Source organism: Triturus cristatus, chromosome 1_1 (assembly GCF_964204655.1).
Source record: "Triturus cristatus chromosome 1_1, aTriCri1.1, whole genome shotgun sequence".
NCBI lineage: Eukaryota > Metazoa > Chordata > Amphibia > Caudata > Salamandridae > Triturus > Triturus cristatus.
This window is the reverse complement of record NC_140579.1, coordinates 268,097,276-268,110,528: the sequence shown is the minus strand read 5'-3', so window position 1 is coordinate 268,110,528 and position 13,253 is coordinate 268,097,276. Positions and strand designations below refer to the sequence as shown.

The 13,253-nt window shown below is 47.9% G+C and overlaps 2 protein-coding genes across 2 annotated transcripts in view; one reads left to right on the top strand and one right to left on the bottom strand.

Annotated features, from left to right (window-relative positions):
• Positions 1 to 13,253, top strand: part of LOC146870109 (uncharacterized) — a 510,959-nt gene that overhangs the window by 456,369 nt on the left and 41,337 nt on the right. The window lies entirely within an intron of this gene.
• Positions 8,046 to 9,956, bottom strand: LOC146870110 (uncharacterized). Its single transcript, XM_085599689.1, has one exon. The coding sequence runs from the start codon at positions 9,954 to 9,956 to the stop codon at positions 8,046 to 8,048; it is 1,911 nt and encodes a 636-aa protein (XP_085455815.1).

Sequence of the window (13,253 nt, the reverse complement as noted above, 5' to 3'; positions counted from 1 at the left end):
ATTCTGGTCCTCCTGTATCTCTCCGCAGCATTTGACACCATTGCCAACTCTAAGCTGTCGGAGAGACTGCGTTCCTGCGGGATTCAAGTTCAAGCCCTAAAATGGTTACAGAATTTCCTGTCTGACAGAAACCAAACAATCATGCTGGGATCGTATCGCTCAGATAAATGCTGTTTGGACAAAGGCGTTCCCCAGGGCTCATGTCTCAGCCCCACCTTGTTTAATCTGTACATGTCCCCTTTAGCTAAAATAGCAGAGTCATGCGGGTTTGAGATAATCTCATACGCGGACGACACCCAGCTTATTTTCAAAGTTAACCCAAAAGCAACATCAGAACACCTACGCTTCGCAGCTGGAATGCTTACCATTTCCAATTGGATGACCGAGAATTATCTCCAATTGAATCCAAGTAAAACGGAAATTTTGTTAATTGGGAAAGCTCCTCTCTGTTGGTCCCAGGATTGGTGGCCGCGAGAGCTGGGTGTCGCACCTGCTCCTAAACAAGTAGTGAAAAATGTGGGGTTTAAACTTGACTAGGCACTCTCTATGAAGGAACATGTAGCAGCAATCTCCAGCTCCTGCTATTTTAGCCTTCGGCTTCTACGGAAGATCCTCCCCTATCTGCCCATCAAGCATCGCAGAACCCTAGTCCAGGCCATGGTGATCTGTCGCCTCGATTACGGCAACGCTCTGCTGGCAGAACTAGGCCCGACGCTGCTATAGAAGCTACAGGTCATCCAAAATACCGCTGCGCGAATGATCCTAAATCGTCCAGCGGGCTCACCTTCAGCCCCTCTGTTTCTAGACCTTCATTGGCTCCCGATTGCGAAACGAGCATACTTTAAGACCTGTTGCCTTACTTATAAGGCCTTAAATGGTAAAGGTCCCAAATATATGTCAAATAAACTCACTAAACAGACCACTACTCGCAATCTAAGGTCTAATTCTCTTGAGCTCCTGAAGACCCCCCGAATCCGCCTCGCACGTTCTGGGGGAAAGGCCTTCTCATATCTTGCGCCACGCTACTGGAATATGCTTCCTATTTCCATACGTACTTGCCCCTCCCTCACTATCTTCAGGAAACAACTGAAAACTTTTTTGTTCTGATCACTTAGGGTTCTATTTCTGCTGTCGTGCCTTTTCCTCTCATACCCTCCTCAGCAGACTACTAGGTATAGCGCCGAGATGCCCCAGGGTGAGTCGTGTGCTTTAGAAGTATCCCTAACATAACATTAACAAAGTGGAGACTACCAAAGCAGAAACCCGGCCTTCCAAACACTCAAGCAAACCCAGGAAACCACACCAAGGCAGCAACCCAAGGGAAGCAAAAAGGGGGGACCCACAGGAAGCAACCGGCCAGCAACCCAGAACAGGACAGCAGGGACACAAACCATGACTGGAAACATGGCCAAGGAACTCCAAAGGCCAGAGCCACAACAAAACCAACAGGACATGGCCAAGGTAACCCACCGGACAAGGCCGACAAACCCAGAACCACCAGGAAGGCACACAGGACTCGGCAGCAGCATAGACAGCGAGCAAACCCCAACCACACCAGAGAAAGTAAAAGAAAAGAAAAGAAGCCAAGGCCAATCAACAGGGTGCTGGCACAACCACCCAGACCAACCAGGAAGGAGGGAAGCACCGGCCAGGAACCGGCCCCCACCCCCAAACAGAATGACCCGGCCACCAGAGAAGCCAGAGGACCAAGCCCCCGAAACCCCGCAGAGGAGACCCAGGCCCCAGGAAAGAACGGCCAGCACCACCAGGGCCGCCAAAAGAACCACCAATCACCCAGGCCAGAAGGTGTAGCCACAGCGAGCCCAGGTGCCAGCCAAGAGCCAGACCCCAAGCAAACAGAAAGGACAGGGAAAGACCCAGAGACCAGAAAACCCACAAGGCCAAAAGCCCCACAGCGAAGGAGGCCACAACCCGAACCAGAGCCCGACATGTAACCCCAGAGCAGCAGGAGCAGAGAAGGCCAACACCAAAGGCCACAGGCCAGAGATGCCCCCAGAAAGACCAGGCAGACAGCCGACCAAACAACAGAGAGGCTAGCAAAGACTGGAGACCAACAACCCGGAACCGCACGGGCACACAAACACCATGGCCCAGCATGCGGGAAGCACGGGCAGGAGCAGCGGGGCGCACAGTACCCCAGACCAGGAACCAACCAGGCCTGACCCCACTCAACGCCAGAGAGGAGACAAGAACAGGACATGGCATGGACGAAAGGCCGCAGGCCAAGAAAACCGCCCCAACCAAGGCAGCAAACGCAAAAAAAGAAACCAGGAAGCCAGGACCGGAATCAAGCAACCCGCCAAAGCAGGAGAATCCCTCCGGCCGAATCGCACCCGGAAGAAGCCCACACATCGCACAGACTGAGGCAAAGGGCAGGGAGACCAACAGAGACCCCCTGCCGACAACCGCCGGACCACACAGGAGGCCGGAAGAAAGCAAACAAAGGCAACTGCCAGAGCGGAAACAGGAGGAAACAGAGAAGCCAGAGGCCCAAACAGCACCAGACCCCAGACAACCAGCAGCAAGGAGGGCTGACCCCCACAGCGGCAAGACAAACACCACAGAACCGCACCCCAACAGGAGAAAGGTGGGAGCACCAAACAACAGACACACACCAGGAGCAGAGCACGGGGGAGCAAGAAGACAGGAGCAGGCCACTACACCGGCACCAGAAAAGGACCAGGGATGGCAGGCAAAACAAACCCCAGAGCCGGCAGAGAAGCGACAGCACAGCCAGCAAATCAAAGAGGCACAGCCGGAGGCCACACCGAACCAGCAGCAAGCCGGCAGTCCATACAGGCCCGAACAAGGCCAGACACAGCCCAGGGCAGAAAATGCCGCCAGCCACAAGACAGACCAACGAAGGAGGAGCCCCGGGCCAACAGGGGAAAACACGAAGCCAAAAGCTGCCAAAGGAAAAGCAGGACCAGGCAAAAAACACGGACACCCAACCAGAGGCGAACCAAGCCCGGGAAGGGAACAGCTGACAGGAGCAGAGCCAGAAGGGGCACATCAGGGCACGGCCGAAACCACTGGTACGCCACGCCAGAACACCCAGAGAGTGCACAGGCAAGGACGCAGAGCCAAAGAAGGCGACCAACAGGTGCCAAAAAGCCCACAGGAGCAGGAAAGCCGAAGCAGCCCCTCCACCCAGGCACCAGCCAGGCCTGACCCAGCCCAAGGACGGAGACGACACGCGACCAGGAGTCCCCAGGGAGCAACCGCACCCGGAGCCCAGACGGACCCCCAATAGGGAGAACCGTAGAGAAGAGAGGAAACCCAGGACCAACGACCAGGACACAGGACCAGCGAAAAACAGCCAGGCGGAAACAGCAGCAGCACGAACCTAGGACAGAAAACCAACAGGCAAACTGCCCCAGGGAACACACTCCCGGGGGGGACGGGAGCAAAGAACAACGCCCGCCCTCCCAGCCCAAGGCGCGCCACCACGCCAGGGCAAGAGGAGGAACCAGCCCGTGCATCAGGCATACCGGGGGCAGAAAAAAACCAACCCAAAGCCAACGGTCAGGCCGCAAGAGGGACGGAGCACCAAGGCCCCCAACGGACAACCAGAGGCAGACCCCAAGGTGCACCGCACAGGAAAGGAAGCGCAAACACAACCAGAAGGAAGCAGGGGCCGAACACCAGCACCAGCCACCAAACAGGAGGAGACAGACACCAGGTGGAAGCTACCAGCAGGCAGAGGGCCGCAGAAGGAGCAGCCACAGACCGAGCAGAACCGCCGGCGGAACCAGGAGGGCACAGCCAGGACCCACCGAAGCAAGCCAAAGACCAAAGGCAAACACAGACAACAGAGCGGCGCCGGCAAAGACAAGGCCAGACGACCTGTCATGGCAACCCTGGAGGAGCAAGCGGAGCACAGCAGAAGCAGGGGAACACAAGGACAATGCCTAGGAAACCACAGAAGCCAGGAATAGTGAGCAACAAAAGACAGCAGCACCCGACACGGAAGAGGCAAGCAGCCGGAGACAGAACCAGCCAGCCCCCAAGAAGCAACCCAAAGGCAGAGGACAGGCTACACAGTCCAGAGGCCCCAGGACAAACACCGGGAGCCTCAAGCCACATGAAGCCCCATGCCGCACAGGACCCAAACCAGGAGTCACCAGGGCGTGCAGCAGAGGAAGCACAACGACAAAGGAACGGAACCGCCCAGGCCACAGGACCAACCGCCAGAGCCAGCTCGAGGAGCAGAACACCAGCACACCGACCCCAAAACACACCTGCGTACATACAAAAATGAGGCACGCAAAGGAGAACAGCACAGCTGCAAAGGATGCAGCAGGAGCGAAAGAAGGAGCACTGCGCTTTCCAACCCCAGAAATAACACTGCGGCCAGACCCACAACTCGTGACGGAGAGAACCACTGCACCCCACAGGACCTGCTGCCATGAAGTAGGCCTAACCGCTTGGCAAAGGGAGAGCAAGTGAACAGCGCAAGCCAATGACACACCCCGTGGGAGCTGACACCGAAGCCCCTGGAGCACAGTACACCAGCAAAAACACAGTGCGAAAAAAAACGGAAAGGCACAACAGAGCGCCACACACAGCACCAGGCGTGACACATGGAAAGCAGCAGAGAGGAACCAGGCGCAGTTCACGGGAATCCAAGAGAGAATGTGAACTGCCAGACCAGAGTAACGCGCCCCGACACCGAGACGCGAACCCAGAACCCAGCCCCAGAGACAGCAGCCGGCCGCACAGACTGCCGCAGCCGCCGGGCCAGAACCACACCTCACGGAACAGTGGAGCAAAGAAGGAGCAGTCCGGATCCCCCGCAAGAGCAAAGGGCCGAAGGCCAAAGGACCATGCAGAAGGGCAGAAAGCATACCAAACGACCACTGATAGCAGAATCTAGGCACGAAAACCAATCATCCGCCCCAGGAGAGGCCCGAACTTATAACCACGGCAAGGCTCAGTGCAAGCACCGCTGCAGAAGCACTGTGCGTCAATCCACAGCGCCACAGCAGATCACAGCATACAGACAGGCAGGGCCAGAGGCATCAAACAGCCACGCACCGCCCTCTACTGTCCTCACAGAAGCGGAGGTGACCCCCCCCCCCTGCAAACAGCACAAATTGCAGCCCGCACTCAAACATGCGGAAACAGGAACCGCCGGGCACCATGACACACCATCCAGAACGCCATACGTAAATTAATGCAAAGTCACTCATTGTCCCAATCGGGTTGGCTGGTGAAGCTCCGTCCACTGTCCGAGGGATACCAGTGTCTGACAAACAGAAAGCAGGAAATAGCAGACATGTGCAAGTAGCCCACTGAGCCCTCCAGGCGGCTGGTTGCACCCTTCGCACAAGGAGCGCCCCACACCAGACAGCACAGCCACTGTGGGGAGACCTATAGACAGACCTCGAAGAAGTCGAGCGCGCCGCCAGCGGCACAGAAAAGGAACACTAAGCCAAACCAAAACAGAGAAAGAATCCGCTACGCAACTCACCCGGAGCGGGGGCCACCCAGGAACAAAGTCCCCACTCCAACAGCCAGCCCAAGGGAAGTCTGTGAAAGTAAGATTACCAGGAACACCTCCAGTGCGGCACGTCTTCCACCCAGTGTTGCCAGATTTTTTCACAACTTTCAAGCCCAAAAGCAACGAAACGGTAGCCCAAAGTAGCAAAAAATAGCCCAATTTTGCCACTCCATTAACTTACGTGTAGCCTGACTACAACATTCACAAATATACTTCTATTTCAATACCTCCCATATTAATCAGATAACTTACATTTTGTACACTGAAATCAAAGTTGGTCTGTCAGGAAAACTGTCACTCACTTGATATCGCATGGTGTGGAGCAAGCCGGCCCAAAATATTCTGGGTTCAATTTGGGGGACTGCAAGTGCGGAAACGTTCTTCTTGGGAAAGGTGCTCTTCAGCTTGCATACTCACGTCAGGCCCCCCAGAATAACGGCAATATAGGCCAATGCTTCATGTTTTTTTACACTTGTTTGAATTCTCCCAAAGCAATGCTGAACATCTCTTTACATACGCAAATTACGTATGTTTCGTACTTTTTGGTACTCATCAGAAGAGAGCAGTTCGAGGCATGGGGTGCAGGGCTTGCTGCTTGATGTTCCCATGAGCTGATACCTGATAAAGTGCAAGTGCATTCTGCAGACTCACACAAGCGCCATCTCCTGTTTTTTGCCAGGCAACAGTATGGTAGATCCTTGTTCAGACAGTGGAAAGTTCAATTGTGCCAAAGGGTTCTTCTGGGCCAGGCACTGGCAAGATAAGCAGCAGCCCATAGTCTGGCAGTGGCATGGTGAAGGCTAGCAGCATCTCAGTCTGTGGTTCTGCCAAGATTATCAGCATCCTTCAGGGTCTGGCAGTGGCAGGTTGAGGTGGGTAACATTGTTCTGACTGGTTAAGGTGCACAAACTTCTTCTTCTGGGCCATGAACTGTCACGATTAGTAGCATCCCATAGTCTGGCAGTGGTACTGCCAAGATTAGCAGCATCCTCCCAGGTCTACGTTTACAACCAACAGGAGCAACACTATTCCCCAAACCTGGGGTAAATAAACAATGTTATAGCTACAATAGTCCAAGGCAATTATTACAAATTAAAAAATTCATATGCATGAAAACACAGAAAAAAAATCATCTAAGCAAGAAATCCAGAAAAGGTACCCAGCATAGAGACAAAAGTTTATACAAAAACATTTTTACTAAAACAGCAAATATAGAAGAGCCATTACAAAACAGTTTAAGAATACTTAAAAAGGTGCTCACATAGTTACACAGGGGACATCACTAAAGGCTTAATGTACAGTGTGAACACAAACAATGACAAAGAGAGACACAATTTCAAAACATAAAAAGGCCAACAAATAACAAGAACAGAAGATCACAATCAATGCTTCCTCATAAGTATATGCCAAAGACAGACGTCGACGGCGTTTCGACCTATAAGGTTTTCAAGGCCATCATCAGGACACAGGTATTATTAAAAGAGCAACCAGTTCAAATAATTTGTATCTTCCGAAACAAATGTAGCTTGATATAATGCAAAAGAGATCTCATAAAGACAGCACTAGAAGTCCAACAAAAGAACATAATCCTAAAATCAGCACGTCATCCATTTAGTGGCACTGTAGGGTCTGGTACAAATGTATAAACTGGCCCGTTTGCAATTCAGAGCCCAAAGCACCCGAACGCGGATGGGCTAGCCAAACCAATCCGCAAATCACTCCCAGGCAATGCGGTGGAAGGGCGAGAGTCCCGGCGATGCGGTGGAAGAGCGAGAGTCCCGGCGTTAAGACGCCGAGAAGATCACGCTTCCACCGCATTGACGGGGACCGATGTGCAGATTGCTTTGACTAGTCCAGCCGCGTTCGTGTTTTGCGCTCTGTATTGCGATGGGGTCGGTTTTGACAATTGTACCGGACACTACAGTGGCACTAAATTTAAGAAATGCAGTTTTATGATACATTTTTTTGTTGGACTCCTGATGCTGTCTTTATGTGGTCCCTTTTACATTTTATCTGAGTACGCTTGTCTCGGATTATACAAAGTATTTGATTTGGATGCTCTCGTAATAATTCCCTTCTTCTGAGGAAGACCTTGAAAACATTGTAGGTCCAAACACAGTTGGCGCCTGTTTTGCGGCACATACTTATGAGGAAGCATTGATTGCGATCTTCTATTTGTGCTATTTGTTGGACTTTTGTTTTTAAAGTTTGACTCCCTCTGCCATTGTTTTTGTTCACACTGTACATTAGGTCTTTAGTGCTGTCACCTGTGTAACTATGTGAGCACCTTTTAAGTATTCTTAAACTGTTTTGTAATTGCTGTTCTCCAATTGCCGTGTGAGTAAAAATATGTCTTTGCATTAACTTTTGTCTCTATGCCGGGTGCCTTTTCAGGATTTCTTGGTCAGACAATTGTTTCTGCGTTTGCATGCATATGAATTTTTTAATTGTTAAGAATTGCCTCGAACCATTGTAGCGATAACACTGCCAAGAATAGCAGCATGTTAAGACAGTAAAACAATTAATTGTAGATACTGCTGTTGAACTTTGCTAGCAGTTCCGGCGAGGGCTTGAACGAAGAGGAATTAAGACCATTGCGCTTTAGTCCAAATTTTATGTTGAGTATATTTGATAGCAGTTTCAGACCCATTCGGTTACGGTTCTCATTTTTAAGCAGGGTCATTTGTGAGAACACTCGTTCCACTTGTGCATTTGATATGGGTAGGGTCAGAAGTTTAATGGCGCCCATGGCCAACTCCTGAAACCGATGATTCCCAGCTGCATCTCTATAATTCAATACTTCAATCCAGAAGGATTCCATGCCTGAAGAGGTATTGAAAGAACATGAAGTCACTGTTCGCCACTGCGTTTCTAATATGTGTGTTGGGTCTGCAAAACACTCTTTTGGCAAGTCCGTAACCAGAGGTTTAGAATCTGAAAGCACATTTTGGGGCTTCAGAAGCTCCAAATGTCTTAGGAGGCTCAGAGAATCTGGCAAGCGCATCTGATACTCTGCTGCCAGAACTTTAACAAAGTCTGTGCACCGTTTTTCTATGCAGTCCTTGGCAGCATCAGGCAGTTTGCTTTCTTGGAGCTTTTTACGGAAGTCAAGGCCAAGGTCAGCATCCTGCTGCCCAAGATAAATGGCACTACTTTGAAGATCCAAATTACACAATTGCTTCTCGCTATTGGTACTGAAGACACTGGGCTTTACAATTCTTCTCATAGTGGACCTATATAAAGTTTGCAAATCCCGGAATATGTGGAGGACATCACCAGATTCAAGCTGAAATGCTTTGTTCACTACCTTAATTTCTAGCAACATAGGTTTCAGGAAAATAAGATAGAGATAATTTGTCTCGTCATTGTACATTTCTTGCAGCATTCTAGCTGCATAGCAATGTTCTACGTATGATGCGTTGCAAAAGTGCAGCTTTAGAGCATCATACTGCTCCAGAAAACGCTCCACACAATCCGCCATGATAAGCCACCGCGTTTCACATGGCGAAATAAGCTTCAATGGCATTCCTCCATCCAGAGTTTGATATAAATCTGTGTAGACTGCCTGGCGCTTTGGAGAATGTGCAAACCAGTTGTAGGTTTCTCTCACCATGAACTCCACATTGCTGGGCAAACTCCGCATTGCTTTTCTAGCAACAATGTCGAGCGAGCGGCAGATGCACCGTACAAGCTGCAAAGTAGGCTGCTTTTCTCTCAACAATGTGTATGTGGAGTGGTTTTTGCCACACATCACACTTGCGCCATCTGTACCTACCCCTACCATATTTTCAATTGGAAGCCTGTTGTCCTTGAGGAACTCCAGAAGTGCATTTGCAATGTCTTGTGCACATGCCTCTTGCAGTTCTATCATCCCAAGGTAACTACTCACAATTCTGCTACTTTTCTTACTGAAGTATTTTACACAGACACACAGTAGTTTCTTTACAGAAATGTCAGTGGATTCATCAATGATCAACGAATACGGAGAACTGCCCATATCTTGAAGAAGCTCACCTTTGAAATAGGGGCCTAAAAGTCCATTTATTAAAGCTGTGCACTTTGTCCTGTGCATACTGAAAGGAGGAACTTCTTCACTTAAAATTTCTCCCAGTCTGTCAATGCTGTTGATTGATGTGCTACATGCAGTTTGCACAGCAATCCTAAGCTCTCTCCTTTTCTGGTCATTTGATAACTGACAAACTGGTTGTGCAAAAGATGCCATGGTTAGGCTAGGTGTGTCCATGCGCGCACGATGTCTAGCTGTGGATGCATGCAGCTTTAAATCATGGTAGTGGGCCCGCAGCTGTAAGTGACAGTATTTACAGTTTGCCTTTGCTTCATCTGTTTTCACAGGGGCAATCCACTTTTTTAGTTCGGGGTCAGACTCCCATTCCTTTCTGTACACTTTCTTGTACTTTGACCACTTGCCCATTTTGAAAGTTAGTTTGTAGCTTCCTGGGACCCGGTAGAGGGCTGTACAATCTCTGCTGTGTGGCAGGGCAAGTATCTGCAATTGGAAGAGATAGAATATCCATCAACATCCCTGGTTCGATAAAGTTAGCCGTGAGGAGCTTAACCCAGTTTTTGGTCTGGTGCATGGTCTCCTGCATTGATCACCCAAAAAACCCACACAAAAGGACAAAGTCAAATCATAATTGAACCTTAAAACACATTGCACACATCACCCATGGTCAACGTACTAGCCATCTCCTTAGCATTCTAGCTCAGTTTATCACTCATCCCAATATGCAATGCAAAGTAACCTTCAACAAATCTCCACCTGTGTTTGCCCCTGTAAATATTTGGTCATAGGCTGGACCACTGGAATTGTGAGACTGCGAGACAGAGGCATTTTTCCACATAATTATAGATTTGACACATTCGGCGCAAATCGATCTGCTGCATAATCGGCAGATATTACCAAAATTCATTGTTTCCACCTGAAATGGATCAAAAGTTACCAAAAACAGAGACAGCTGTTGCCACGCAGTTGCAGCCCCATTGCGATGGTTGAATCGTCAGATTTCTGTTGCTTACTGCTAGCTTTGGGTGTTAAACTGGTACTACTGGAGGTGCACATACCCAGCTATTGTGTTAACTATGCAAAAATGACAATATGGCACATCATGTGATTCATCCACTTAGCTGGTTACTGCAAGGGGCTGCCCATATGAAATTTGTGTATAATTGTGTTCCTGAGCTGGCATGGTTGGAGAGATCTGTGGGGTGGTCATTTTCAACATCAGCCCATATTGGAGCCTTTTTGCGAGTTGTCAAGAACACATTCTTTAGGGAATTTGCAGGCTATAGTGCCCAGCCCTGTTGCAAGCAGTCTAGGGAAAATAGGGCCATAGCGCAAGAATATTAATAAGTAAGTTATGCAAGTCGTGTGCGAAAGATGATGTTCACATTTGACTTAATTTGCTTCCCTAATAGCATTTCTTTTTGTTTAGCCACCACATTGCTTGTCTGTAGTTTTTTTTTTCATACTGTGCATTAATCTTGTGCTGTGACATTGCTGCTCGCAGGTATCTCAGAGTTCAGATTGTGGGCTGGCGTTTCCCAATGGGACACAATTCAAATATGTGAGCCATTGCGGGGTTTAGATTATTTTGTCTCTCTGCAGAATGCAAAGACCAATGGTTGCAAGTGCCAATTGTGATTATATATGAAAGTGTGTCATGGTGCTATAAAGCTGCCGAAATATTAACAGAACCAAAGTCTCTTTAGGGAATTGATAGGCAAGAGAGTCATGTACACGATGTAGGTGGCCCAGATTATTATAGAGACACATTATAGTCTATTACATTAAACACAATAGGATTTCATACAACAAATATTCAGAAATCGTATTCAAAAGTACCTGCATACAAGACAATAAAGAAAGTATTGGCAACAAAATATTTGCCTAAGATTGCACACTTTAAGCAGGAAGCCAAGATTTAGCCAGGCATTCTGGTCTCACTTTGTACCTCTGTATTTTTGGACGGTTTTGTATACTGGGAACTGGCACAGAAGATATTGAAACGCTTTACATGAGCACCAGTTTCATTACACAACGTCAAATTAATGTTTGCAGGCACCAGGAACACTATATCTATGCGCTACTAAGATGACACCCCATCCATTTCAGAGCCGCTGCTCCACTTTGAATGGGTAAATATTAGGCAACACCTCGAACATACTGTGGAGATACTAAAGATACAGATTCTAGAGGAGGGGAGAGATGCCCATTATAAGTAAGGCTCCCTGTTTTCCGCTTTTACTGGATTTTTACAGATAAATACAGACAGAGAACCATTTATTTTCCTGTCTGTATTTATTTTTAAATGTGGATAAAAACGGAAATTTAGTGATTCTAAATGCTGTCAATCATGACTGCCAGGCCAATAGCTGTGTGGATTGACAGGCAAGGGGGTTAACAAATATAGGGATTTTAATAAAGAGCCTGAGAACAGCAGTAGATTTGCACAATCATGATACAAAAATGTACATACTTTCTTGCACGTGCATAATTTGCCACCTGCGTGTGAGTGTGTGTGTATATATATATATATATATATATATATATATATATATATATATATATATATATATATATATATATATATGTGTGTCATTGAAACCTGTCAGGTGTTCAGGCAAGAGTGCACATTAACTGGTTAAATAAATGCAGAAATACACACATTTCATCGGAATTTCGCAACACCTAAAATAAATATGGATAAATACAGGTAAAATTTGCAAAAATTACATATGGATAAATACAGACATGACACAAATATAAATACCATAAAACCGGGAGCCCTAATTATATGGCACTGGACAACTGGTATCTACAGCCATATAAATCATGAGCACACAATTCATTTGCCCACAAATAAAACCCTTCTAAAACAAAACAACAACTGCCATGAAAACAATATTAAGAAACCCACTCCCAAGGAAGATAGGCGTCTAATTTGGGCAGAGACCCCTCTGTTGAAACATCAAACAGAGGCCGGCGGAGCACTGATGTGGAATTGCTTGGCATTGGTGGTAAACACTCTGGCAGCTTCTTTGGATAAGGAAAACTGCCCTTGCTTGACATTGGTACTTAAGACTGTGGAATACTTTAGACATGGAATGGGTTTCAAAAACAGCCACTATTATCAATAGAGCCTGAATCCATATGTCCCCCTTTGCTTGATTACCCAGCCAAATATTACATAACTTCATTATTCTTGTCTTTTATGCTGTTAGGGACGGTGGGAATTCAGATATTATGACCTTTAACAGGATGCATTTTGTAACTGACTGCATGAACCACGCGGTGTGGTACAATCTTGTCATCTATAGAAATGTATGGTTCATCATGCAGTTTAAATGAACACCAAATAGTAATAATAATTTTTAAAAACTAAGTTGCACCAAGATGCACACACAGGAGGAAGACTACAGGCAATGGTGGGACCATGTACAATAATGTAAAGGTGGCACTGGGATAACTGTGCTCATGTCAAGGACACGTTGGGTCATATTCAGCTTCCGGAAGGTTTGTTAGCAGTGAAGGAGACTGCTTCCTGTTCATGAAAATCTGAACAGCTTCAAGGAACAAATTCCTGATTCGCTCCATGCCTTCTATTCACATTCAGAGCCGGCTATGTTACTTTTGCTCTTCCCTCCTATTCTGTAAGGCTGTGCTGCTCTCGGGGTAACTGCACTGCCGAGTGCAGGTCCACTACACTGA

Excerpts from the sequence above, each read along its gene's own strand:
- LOC146870110 (XM_085599689.1), bottom strand. The coding sequence starts at position 9,956 with ATGGGCAAGTGGTCAAAGTACAAGAAAGTGTACAGAAAGGAATGGGAG.